Genomic DNA, 13,066 nt, shown 5'->3' on the forward strand with positions numbered 1-13,066 from the left:
CTCCAAACACCTAGATCAACGGCCTCTAGGTAACAAGCCATTCTAGCACTATAATATGGGAAGTTAGTGCCGTCGAAGTGTGGTGGCCTATGGGTATCCATCCCTTCCTCTAAAAAGCGTCGGCTCTTTTAGCGGTGAAGCTAAAGCGTTTCAAATGAGCCAAACCGGGCTCTGATACCACTTGTAGGAAACGGGTGACGCCTAAGAGGGGGGGTGAATTAGGACTTCCAAAACTTTTACTAAACTAGGCCACAATTAAATTCCTAGAGCAAAACCTATGCAAATAGTCAAACTAGAATGTGCGAACTAGGTTTTGTCTAAGTGTTGCTATCTCTACCGCAAAGGCTAAGTTTCAATCTACACTAGATATGTATGAATACAAGATTGAAACTTAAATGCTTAATATAAATGCGGAAACTTAAAGAGCAAAGTAGAGAAGCAAACTCTCGTGGATGACGCCGGTATTTTTACCGAGGTATCCGGAACCACGCAAGGTCCCGACTAATCCTCGTTGGTGCCCCTACGCAAAGGGAAGCCCACGCGAGGGCCAAGCACCTCGGTCGAGTAACTCCGTAGAGAGTCGCGGGCCTTCTCCACGCGCAAGTGGTGCTCCGCTTCTGGCTCCTCTCGGATGCTCCCCGCCGTCTCCACTATCGAGCTTCCGGCCGAAACGCTGCGGGCCTCGTTCCCTCCGGTACACGGTGGCGGCCGTGACACAAACGTGGTTGTCACGGTCTCGCAAGACTCTCGCCCCACTCGGTACAATTACAACGACTCACGCAAGAGCCGAGGGGTTGTGTGGTTTTACAAAACTCACTCAACTAACTAGGATTCACCTAGAGCAAGCGCTAATGCGGTCTAACTAACCTAAGCACTTCACAAAGCACCTACGCTAATCACCGAGTGATTCTATTAAGCACTTGGGTGTTTGAGCACTTGGAAATGTCTACAATATGCCTTGGTATGTTTCTTGGGCTCCCACACTTGAGAATGGCCGGCTGGGGTGGTATTTATAGCATCCACACCCCCAACTAGCCGTTGGACAGAAAGCAGCAGCTTTCTGTCGTCGGGTGCACCGGACAGTCTGGTGCACCACCGGACATTGCACAATAGATGTCCGGTGCACGCCACGTCAGCCGACCGTTGGCGCCTGTAGCAGTCGACCGTTGGATCTGACCGTTGTCGTCTGCCCGTTGGCACACCGGACAGTCCGGTGCACACCGGACAGTCCGGTGCTACAGCTAGAGAGCGCCTGTCTGTGGCCTCTCTGCGCAGACTGTCCGGTGCCTCACCGGACAGTCCGGTGCACACCGGACATCAATGTCCGGTGCGCCACCAGGCGCTGGCTGACAGCCCGTTTCTTGGATTCCTTTGCTGATTTCTTCAGGCTTCTTTTGTTCTTGAGTATTGGACTCCTATGCATCTTTTTATGTCTTCTTTTGAGGTGTTGCATCCTCATTGCCATGATCCAATTCTCTTCGCACCCTGTGAACTATAATTATAAACACTAGCAAACATATTAGTCCACAGGTTGTGTTAATCATCAAACACCAAAACTCAATTAGCCAAATGGCCCGGGGTCCATTTTCCTTACACCCCTGTTTGTTTCAGCTTTTTGCGGCTTCTGGTCACCAAAAGCTGTTGCGGACTGCCAAACGCGTCAGCTTTTCAGCCAACTTCTATAAAATTCGTTTAGATAAAAATCATTCAAAATCAACATAAACATATAATCGGTTGAGTTGTTGCAATAGTAGGAATCCGTCACTTTCTAGATCATGAGTCCTATGAACATATTTATCTTCCTCCGCACGTAATCCTAATAATACTCAGATTCTCCCCACAGCTAGATTCTCCTCACAGCCAGATTTTCAGAAAAGCTGGTCAGAAAAAAGCTGAACCAAACAGGCCGGAGTCATCCAAACTTTGCGCGCATGCAATGGAAACGAAAATATCTTCCAAAATTTTCGCACATGCAATAGAAACTTCTACGATCTGCCATAATTATCGGATCTATCATAAAAATAGGATTTGCATGCATACGCTCGTGCGTGTGCACGTGGTCCACTGGCTAGACAAGGGTTTTGTGCTATTTTTATGAACTATTTACGGTATTTATGTTTAGTATTTATGCTATTTGTGCAAAAAAAAGCAGAACCGCAATTTAGCGTGCGTCCCACGCGAGGGGTTGGGATGTTGGACCAGGGACGCGGGGGAGAGGTTTGACCTGATGCACACAGACATGGGATGTGGTAGACACGTCAATACGGTTCAACCAGATCGCAGAGATGGTCAACCAAACATTCCTTTACCATTTAGAAGCTCAGGACTTCTAATATAATATAATATAATATAATATAATATAATATAATATAATATAATACAATACGATACAATAGTTTTTCTATTGTCTCCTAGATCGGATAAGCTTTAACCAACTTGTACTAGAAACAACTAGGTAAGTATCGAAATACACATAACAACCAAATTAAATAAACGAAGTACTAAGTGGTTATGAACGGGTTATGACCACGACAATTATTGATTTAGGCGAGGGTCTGAGTTAACTGTCTGATGAGTGTGCTAACCCCGAGAACCTCTACTCTAACCTCGAGAAAATGGTTGGCCCTTGCCTTAGGTAGGAATGTCCCTAGAGGTACGACGTTATGTTCAATCCTACTCTCAACGGTCTCATGGTACTAGCGGTCTAGATAAGTTTTTTTTTTGTCAATCTCATTAAATCTGATGGACGACATTGCTGTCCCTCCCGCCTTCCAACAGATCGATCAGTAGTCTAAATCCGTCGATCAAATCTTATCCAACTTTGCTCAATCCAAACGCAACCTAAAAGACATAATATCGACTTGCGCAGGATCAAATGACGTGATTTGTCACTTATCGTTACCTTGTCATACTTCACTTCGCATTTCACATATACAATGCAAATAGCAGCAGGTACACCAAAACAGGTACTGTGCCTCCCAATATGAAACTCTAGGTAGGCCACGACAAACAAACTGACTATCAGAACAATCATTCAGCATGCTATAGCTAAAGATTTACTTATATATAAATACAATCTTACAAGGTGTATTAATTAATTTGTTCAAAACGACAATTGTTATTGTGTAGCCATCGCAGCCATAATCACAATGATCACGTTCGCTCTTTCCTGCCTAATCTCCAGATTGTGACGAACGGATGCTCAATGAACTTTGATGTCCTTTCCTCCAGAATAGGAATGGGCATCATGCGCAAGTGTCTGAGACAATTTTCAAGAATTAACAAGTTAATAGTAAAACAGAAATAGCGATCATGATTTTGCAATGATATACATGATATGCCATCAGTGCTCCTTTATGCTGATTTCAATTTCAAACAAAACACAGACAAATCGTTAATACTATACTTCATGTGTCACAAAAAATTACTCAATCATTAATGATTGAAGATCATGTAGTTACCAATCATCAATGACTGAGCGATCTTCACCACCCAGTCGGTAATTTACTTAACAACATGAAAGTATGGAAGTATTGGAGGAATAGTAGTATATTCATGAGGGGATGATACATGTACATATACATAGGGGAGGGAGACTTAGGGAGTGTTTGGTTTGATGAATCACTCCATCCAAATTGAGGTGGTGCATCATAAGTTCATTCCTCGAGTTTGGTGGGATAACTTCATTCCTCATATTAGTACTAACTAACTATGAGGAATGAGATGATGATGGATCAACTCATTCTATTCCACAAACCAAACAAAAATAGTGAGGAGTGAGAAGATGATGGATTAGCTCATTTTTCAAACCAAACACTCCATTAGAGACAAAAGGAAACCTCCTATCACTAAAGGGATTGGCAGGATATGATCCTACAGGATTAGATCACCATATAAAATAGTCGGTTTCAACTAAAATCAAAGACACTTGCAGATTTACTTAGAATAACAAGAGAATTAAATTCTCTAGCCTATGTTGAGTTTAGTAAGGTTTGCAACCTAGGGTGAGCAAGAGATCAATTAGACTATCTAGACAATGAAGAACACAATAACCACAAGAGAGAAGATTGCAATAATGAAAACAACAAAGGAAACACTGAATTTTTTACCGTGGTCTCGGTGATTTGCCGATCACCCCTAATCCACGTTGAGGTGGATTTAATGAACTCACTTGCTCCTCTATCAAGACCCCGCTTGATCTTTGAGCCAAGTGGTCAAGGAATCACTCAAACCTCGATTCCACTACCGTCACTTTTGCCGCTCCGCCAAGGCAATCACGCACATCATGCAATTTCTTCAGAAGCTTCTTGAAGAGCTTGACGGAGTCACCATCAAGCCGTCTAGGAGGCGGCAAGCTCCAGGAGTAATAAGTCAATGATGCTCACTTGATAATTCACCTAGTGTCTCAAGATCAAATCGATGATGCAACACACAAGGATCACTCAATCACTCACTAGAATGCAATCCCAAGCTAAGATTGAGTGAGATTGTTTGGTAATGGAATAAGTCATTGTGGTCTTTGTGGTGGTCCTTTTTTTGTCTTTGTGCCCCTTTTGTCTTTTAGGACAACATCTCAGACTAGAGCATCTTAGAGGACATCTTAGACTAGTTAGGCAGCATCTTAGACTAGCATCTTGGCATATGCTTGGCTGCCAGCAGCTATAAATATGTAACCACAACCCCTTAGGTGGGTATGGTATTGTGTGTTGTGTGAGAAATAAAACTAGAAAATTGCCCCAACTCCTAGTGTCATCCTCTCGATAAGAGTAAGAGTTCCGCTACTTAAAATTGGTATCGGAGCCGAGTTATCTTGCAGCCTAAACATCTCTTACCCATCTCCTTCTCACGCCTCTCCTTGTACTCAGTCGGTAGCAGGGGCACCGACTGTTCCTACTCATTCCTCCTCTCTTGCTTAGGCGAGTAGCTTTTCGTCCGCGACAACATCTTCCACACGGAGCAGCCCCTCACTAGCGCGCCATGTCCGAATGACACTCTCACCGCTTGGTTGCTTCAGAGTGTGCGGCACCAGCAGGAGGTCGAGGTTGCCATGGCAGAGGAACGTGAGCGAGCAGTAGAAGCGACTGTCGCGACAGCGACGAGGGCAGCAAGGCTGGCAGCAGCGAGGACGAAAGTAGAAGCAGCGGCGGCGGTAGATGTTGCACGTGTGGCGGCAGTAGAGCTCGAGGCTCTGCGCAACAGTAGTGACAGCAGCTCTGCTTCTGTCGATTGCAACACCAACGACGAGCTCAGGCTAACAAGATGAAGCGCTTGTGTTTCACTGTTGTCGATGAACTGGTGCTCAAGTGTCAGCCACACATGATGAGTTGTGACACCGGCACAACGTGTTCCCTGGCGATGTCTTGCATTTTACTGTTGATTGTGCCAAAGATCTAGGAGACGACGACATTGTCGATGTGTTCCTAGGCAGGATTGTTGGTGCAAGCGTTGTCATGGTTGTCGAGGGAGTAGCGCTTGAGGGTGAGGAGCACTTGATCGCACTAACGAACATAGCTTGTAGAGGAGGGATCTACACTCACTGAAACAAGGGAGCAAATGTTCTGTACCCCGCAGGCTTGCGCGTGAAGATTGGCGATAATGGTTGTGTCGCCCCAAGAGGTGGGGGTGCAAATGTAGAGGATGGCGGGCGTAAGCTGTAGTGGTGCGGCAACTTGGCCTCCAGGGCATTGGAGGCAGCCTGCTCCTCTAAGAGCAAGGTAATGGCGTGCACCAGGGGCGCACGCATTGGCCACCTCCTCGGAAGTCTGGAGGGCGACCAATTTCTCGGCGACCCTCTTCTCAATGACGACGATTTCCTCTGCATGAAATGAGGCGTGAGGGAGGTGTTATCACTGGCCATGGGGAGAGGGGTAGGGGCAGTGAGACACTGGCGGCCCTGAATAGAGGAGGGTTGCGATAGGCCCCAGGGGTGAGCGAAAGCGCGAGTCCCGTGATACCATGTAGGAAAATGTATGCCACAATATCCGATGTATTGATATGACCCAAGAGGTATACATATATAACATGAAGTGGGAGGAAACCCTAAGGCCAGCACCATTGGAGGTGGCAGCACCACTTGGGTCAGGCTTGTACATGCGCATATGACAGCTTGGCCCCACATCTATTGGAGCCTAATACAATATTCTAACAGCACAGGCAGCGACAAGACTGCACATAGGCACCATCCAGTCAGTCAACAGCAACGCCTTCATCTACACTATTGTTGCCTCGCCCCTGCCTGCCAGCAACTGTAGTGCCCTGGTTGACCCGCAGTGGCTTTGTGGTCATGTGATGTGTATCGGGCCCTCATCGATAACAAGACCTAGTGCCTCGTTTCCTGGCCACAAACCATTACCGTCATCGGCAAGTGGATCTACAAGCATAAGTACCACACCGATGGGTCACTGCCCGACATAAAGCTTGTTAGGTCATTCGCGAGTTCACATAGCAGCACAATGTGGACTACGATGAGACACTTAGCCCGATGGTCAACCCGACCACGATCCGAGTCATCCTCAGCATCGTCATATCGCAGTCGTGGTCGATCCACCAGCTTGATGTCAAAAATAGCAATCTTGAGGATATCGTCTACTGCCAACAGCCTCCTAGGTTCCCTAACCCCTCTGCACCTATCCCTCTACGACCTAAAGCAAGCTCCTCATATGTGGCATCAACGGTTTGCCACGTATCTTTGCCAGCTCAACTTCACGCCCTCTGCCATTGACGTGTCTCTCTCTCCACCACCGTTCTCCATGTTCGGTCTCCATCATTTACTCTTCTTGCTCTCTTATGTATGCTTGCATCTTCTATCTTCTATTGCTCTAATTAGTCTTCATTGTTAAGAAAATTGGCATTCTTGAATCTAAACCAATAAACACAACAATAGCAAAATGCCAAAGGTAAGCAGAGTATGGAGCTGTGTATTTACCTGTTCTTGAGATTGGAAATACATGAATGGAGTATAGTGCAGAAAATTTGAAACCCTTGATGTGTATATATCAGCATATCTACAGGAAATGCAAAATTAGTTGCATTCAGTTTGGTGTCCATAACATTTTTTTTCACTATAAAAAAAATATAGCGACTCACTTTTCAATTTGCCTGGTAAGATGACTCTTATCCCATAGACCAGCACGTGACAACCAACCCCATCTTAAGAGGAAAAGGAAAAGCATACTTGCTTAGCTTACTTTTCTGACAATTAAAGAGATAAATACCAGAAAACTTATGAACAACTAATAAATGGATTACATACATGGAAATATCTATGCAAGGAATATATGGGATAATTGATCGGAACACCCAGATTTGAAGGATTTCCCAAATTCGCTACAAGAATAAGAATTTACATATTCATTGATGTACCTTTTATTGAAAAGTTCTCCATCTGCTTCTAGCATTGGCCCGATCTTTTCATCTAATCTTTGCATAACAATGAGCAACTTTTGCATACTCTCCGTAAGCTCCTGGTCATCCATACAAGTTGCAGCAAGCGTCTGAAAAAATGTATATCAGTGCAAGCATCTCGAGAACTTAACAAAATCGCTGACTCCTAGAAACTAAGCCAAAATCACCAGATTATCTTGATTTTTGGTTAAGATGTATAAAGATTCGTACATGGCAGCAGTGCATTGCTGAAAGTAATACAAATGTTAAAGTTTCAAACATCTGAAAAGGACATTGAACATGCTGGAGCTCACTAAAGCATCAGGCTTCACTCTAGTACCTGTGCAGGACGTGAATTAGAGCGCCTCTGCAGAGCCAGGCGAAGCTGGTTGAAAAGATCCCCCACAATTTCTTTTTGTTGTATAAGTGTAACAAGCTTTTCTTTCTGATCATGGCTTTTGACCAGTGCATTAAACTGCAAACACAGAAGAGAAAATAGGTCAACAAGAGACTAAGACCAACTCCAGCAACACTGGCTATCCCACTCTGCATCCGCATTATACACGCTCTAAGTCACTATTTCGCTCTCCAACAACCTCCGCATCCGTCTCTGCAAAATACACGCCCAGTCTTTCACTCCTAATTCTCACGTTGTCTCTCTCATTAGTGTCGTTTGTTTTTTTTCTTTTCTTTTGTAATCGGAAAACTGTAGCATTATTTGTTTACGGTCAGAAGGGAGGGGGTCATTGTTAGGAGAAAGAAACGCTAACCCTAATTGGGTAGGGGCTGCATTATATATAGATAAGTATATGGGTTGGGCCAAGGCCCATTACAGTGGTAACACACACACACAATACTAACACCCCCACCCCCGCAGTCACAACTCTAACATGTACAGACGTTGAAACTGGAACGAAACTCAGAGAACACTGTGGATGGGAGCCCCTTGGTGAAGATGTCGTGAATTGCAAAGAGGCCGGGACACGGAGAACGCGGACATCGTCGACGGCGACAAGCTCACGAACAAAGTGGAGGTCGACCTCCACCTGCTACGTGTGTTGGTGTTGCACGGGATTGGTGGAGAGGTAGACCACACTGACGTTGTCGCTGTAGACGAGGGTGGCGCGCGCAAGGGGGCTATGGAGCTCCTGGAGTAGCTGACAAAGCCAGGACGCCTCGGCCACATCGTTGGCCAGAACGTGATACTCGACTTCAGTGCTGGATCGAGAGATGATGACAGGTTGTCGCTTCGAGAACCATGAAACGAGGTTGGCGTCCAGGAACACGACGTAGCCAGAGGTGGACCGGCACGTGTCTGGGCAACCTGCCCAATCAGCGTCGGTGTAGATGACCAGCTCAGAAGTCGAAGAGAGCTAAAGAAGGAAGTCGTAGTTGAGGGTGTCGCGAAGCTATGAAGAATCCGCTTGGCAGTGGTGAAGTGAGGCTCCCGCGAGTTGTGCATGTGAAGGCACACCTGCTGGACCGAGTAGACGATGTCGGGGCTGGTGAAGGTGACGAACTGGAGAGCCCGACGAGGCACCAGTAGGCCGTCATGTTGTCGACCGAGGCGCCGTTGTCGTCGGAGACCTTCGCCTGAGCGTCAACGAGTGTGGAGCAGGGCTTGTAGTCAGACATGCCAGCCCACTCCAGAATGTCGTTGGCATACTGGCGCTGGTAAAGGAAGAAGCCCTAAGGTCAACGCTCCACGGTGAACCCGAGGAAGTGGTGGAGAGGAATCAAGTCCTTCATCGTGAAATCGTGTTGCAGGGCGGCGATCATGCGCTGAAGGAGGGTAGCATTGGACGCTGTGAGAACGATGTCATCAACGTATAGGAGGTAGACGGTGCCATTGTCGTGCCAAAGGATGAACAAGGGTGTGCCCGACTTGGCCTTGACGAAGCCGAGGGAGACCAAGTAGGGGCGAAGCGACTGTACCAAGCATGTGGCGCCTGCTTGGCTACTTGAAGTCATACAAAGAGCGGTTCAACTTACACACCATACCGGGGCGAGTGGAGTCGACGAAGCAAATGGGCTGGTTGTAGTACACTGTCTCGGTCAGAGTAACGTGAAGGAAGGCATTCTTGACGTCCAGTGGGTGGATCACGCAGTCTGGGGAGAGCGATGGAAAGGACGATCAAAACGGTGGCGGGGTTGACGACGGGGCTGAAGGTCTTGTCGTGGTCCACTCTAGGGTGTTGAATGAAGCCTCGAAGGACCCAACGGGCCCTGTACCGATCTAGAGAGCCGTTAGACTTGAGCTTAGGACAGAAGATCCACTTGCCAGTGACCAGAGTGCTAGGGGACACATGACACCAAATCCCAAGTGTGGTTGGCCAACATGGCCACGTACTCCTCCATAGCGTGACGCCAGTGGGGATCGACGAGCGCGGTACAGACAGAGGAGGGGACAGGCGAGGGAGCCAGAGCAACGGTGGTCGTGAGCACCAGTCGGTCAACGGGTCAGAGAACACCGACCGACGCGTCACCATCGGGTGGACGTGGCGTGGGTCGCGGTGGGATAGAGACCGGATGGTGCACTGGCAGCTCGCCACGAGAGTGGGCACAAGGCAGGGGCCAACTCGACGGAGGAGACCGGAGGATCAGGCCGCAGTTGCTGCTAGTAAACGCAAGCGAGATCAGCAAAGCGAGCCAAAGGTGGACAATAAGATGGGGCCACACCTGGCGCATGCAGGGATGACGGGGCCACGCGTGGTGCGGTCGAAAGCGACAGGACCGCATGTGGCGCAGGTGAAGGCGACGGTGCGCACGTGGCACGATTGAAGGGGAAGGGGTCGCGCACGGCATGGAAGAGGTTGTCGGGACCGACAATAGGGGAAGAGGAGATACGTCGATGGGATCGACATTGAGGAGACTGTCGAGGTGGGGAGGAGCTAGCAAGGGGAAAATCTGGACGACCACCCAATCTAGAGAGATGGGGGCGGTGTCAGCGCCATGTTGTTGAATGAGGCGGCAAGGGATGCCTGGTCCCAACCGCCACCCAACGAAAACCAAGGGGTTGAGGCGGGGGTCCCCAAGAACAGGAAGAGAGGCGGAGCCGACGACAGGTACGGTAGAGGGAACGCCAAAGGCGGTGGGGCACCGTCAGAAGGCGAAGTCAATAGAGCCACCTGTGCGGGCATGGCAAGGAAGCACCCATGGTCAGGCCTAGCCACATGGAGATGGTCCTAGTCCAGTGGTTGTAGAAAGACGGCCATGCAGAACCATCGCCTCAACCAGTGGGGCCACCGCCCCCGCGACGCCCTCGCGGGGCCGGTGACCGCCGTCGAAGCTAGGAGCCTAACGAGGAGCTCTAGGGGCAGTGGGGGTAGGAGGGTGCGTGCCCCCCCCACCCGTCGTCGAAGGGCGAGGGGCCTGGCCGGTGGAGGACACGTCGTGGTGGACACGAGGGACTCGACGTCCATGGGCGGTGTTGGTGACGACTCGCTAGGTGACGTCGCCGGCGGCGGCGCGCTGATGCAGGGTAGTGGGAGCCGCGAGCTGGAACAAGGGGGAGGAGGAAGCGGTCGCCGCTGGGAAGGGAGGGAAGCCGAGGGGCGGGCGGGTGCCAGCCATGGTGGCTGGAGGACAGGGGAGGTGGAAGTGCCAGTGACTGCTACGGGAGGGAGAGGAAAACCTAGCTAGATACCATGTTAGGAGAAAGAAACCCTAACCCTAATTGGGTATGGGCTTATATATAGGATAAGTACATGGGCTGGGCTAAGGGCCATTACAGTACATGGGCTGGGCTAAGGGCCATTACAGTGGTACACACACAATACTCTCATAATCATGATTGAATAGGACTGGCATCCGATGCCATGGATATGGATTTACAAATTTCATGAAATAAACAAATGTAAGGGAATCTAATCGCAGCATGGTCTGAGAACGCCCAAAAATCAGTGAACCAAACAGCACCTAAATGTTATACATGTTGCAGGCTGCTTCATGTAGTTATAACATCATATCATCAGTATATAGTTTTATTCTTATGTAAGTAGTTTTTTTGGGACGCCCAGAAAAGTCGGCCGTCGGGTGCCATTTCATTAAATAGGAAAATAGGTACAAAGAAAAAACACCCAAACATGATGCCCTAATCTCAAAGACCACCACAAGTCCACAATGGTGGAATGTAAAATAAACACACCACGGACAACAGAAAGATGGCCACAGCACAGTTAAAATCAGGGAGGGAGGACTACTAGCCCCATGACCAAAGTTCCTAAGGTCCTAGTCCCAACAGCACACCAAACAGTTCCATCTTCAATCACCGTACTGATCACCAACCAGGCAACCATATCATAGGAGTGGCATGTTAAAAATGCAGTTATGATGCTTCCACAGCTCCCAAGCAGGAAGGACGATAAGAGTGTATAGGCACCAACTAAACTAAAACTGATCCAAGAAGTCACCCATATAAAATTACAAGGCAAGGCAAATCTAAGCGTCCTGATACAGTTGCTCAAAATGAAATGAGCTAAAGATGTTTTTGTTCAAAAATTCCTTTAAGAAATCAGAAATGCAATGTGAGATGGAAAAATACCACAGAGAATGTTCAAGAGAAAGCTTCATCCTGCTAGTCAGAAATTAAAATGCAACTTTAATGCTAATGCTTTGCAAATTATCCTTATTATTTGTTAATTAGCAAGAAAAGGTAAGCTCTAAGCAAACTAACCTCATCTTCTAGTTCTCTGCAGATTAATGCCGTCCTCCATCGTAAATGAACTTTTGACTGGCTTACATCTGTGTAAATATGGTCCCCAACATATAATATCTCATCCCCATGAATGTCTAGTGATTTCTCAACCATCTGAGCACTACCACCAGAATATAAGCCACCTAAATACCCATTTCATAAAAGGGATAGCGAGTCAGTCACAAAACTGGCAGTGGATAATAGACAAGAGCATATCGAAGAAAGAAACTGAGGTTGTAGGATCTAGTCTAGTGACATAACCATAAAAGTTGGAGTAGCTCCCTTGTTTTCTTCCCCAAATCCAAACTCTCCATTTCAGAATAAAAATGACAAAAAAATCATATCTGCAGTAAAGACAGGATTCAAGCACCAAAATGCGAAACAACATGGTGCCTGCACATCAGAACACCCAAACTTCTGCACAACAAAGATCAACATGTAGCTCTGCTGTAGATAAACAATGATGCTACAACTTCCGTTAATAAAAAACAAGTCCACTTTTTGGCCCCTCAATTCATGAGTTTGTCTAATTTTGACCCACTGCAAAACCAGGTAATCTTGGCACCTCAACTACCAATACCGTTCAGTTTGGCCCCTCTTCCTAGTTTTGGTGGTTTGCCGGTGACTCAGGCCCAGCATGGGCCCACATGTAAGACACTCCATTTTTCTCTCTCTCTCTCTCCCTCCTTTTCTCACCACCACTGTTGTCAGGGCCTAAGGAGGCCCACGGAGGGGCTGCGGCAGCAGCAGCCATGGGCCCTCCAAGGGGATTAGATAATGATAGTTAGAGATAAGATTAGAAGATTAGTTGAGATTATTTAGGAGATTAGTTGAGATTATCTAGTAAGGTTATCAGTTAGTTTGTTGAGAGTTTTTAGGAGTTTTAAGGAGATAAAGATCTCTAGCTAGACAGGGGCAGCCAGCCGACCTATTTATGTAATCAATGGATGAGAAATAAAGTAGGCAAGAATTAGAAGGGAGAAACCC

At 47.5% G+C, this 13,066-nt stretch overlaps 1 protein-coding gene across 5 annotated transcripts in view; it reads right to left on the reverse strand.

Moving 5' to 3' along the window:
* Positions 1-2,868: 2,868 nt before the first annotated feature.
* LOC100193261 (uncharacterized) overlaps positions 2,869-13,066 on the reverse strand; it is a 48,258-nt gene continuing 38,060 nt past the window's right edge. For 2 of the 5 annotated variants that reach the window (XM_035961288.1, XM_035961286.1), the window contains 6 exons: positions 12,059-12,222; positions 7,724-7,858; positions 7,363-7,493; positions 7,087-7,149; positions 6,926-7,004; positions 2,869-3,259 (listed from right to left, as the gene is read on the reverse strand). In XM_035961288.1, the coding sequence (XP_035817181.1) occupies positions 3,203-3,259; positions 6,926-7,004; positions 7,087-7,149; positions 7,363-7,493; positions 7,724-7,858; positions 12,059-12,222 (629 nt within the window). In that variant the 3' untranslated portion in view covers positions 2,869-3,202. Of the gene's footprint in view, positions 3,260-4,114; positions 4,398-6,925; positions 7,005-7,086; positions 7,192-7,362; positions 7,494-7,723; positions 7,859-12,058; positions 12,223-13,066 lie in introns of those variants that run through there. The other 3 variants (XR_004851737.1, NM_001138410.1, XM_035961287.1) reach the window with 3 other exon arrangements.

This window comes from Zea mays, chromosome 8 (genome assembly GCF_902167145.1).
Source record: "Zea mays cultivar B73 chromosome 8, Zm-B73-REFERENCE-NAM-5.0, whole genome shotgun sequence".
Classification (NCBI taxonomy): domain Eukaryota; kingdom Viridiplantae; phylum Streptophyta; class Magnoliopsida; order Poales; family Poaceae; genus Zea; species Zea mays.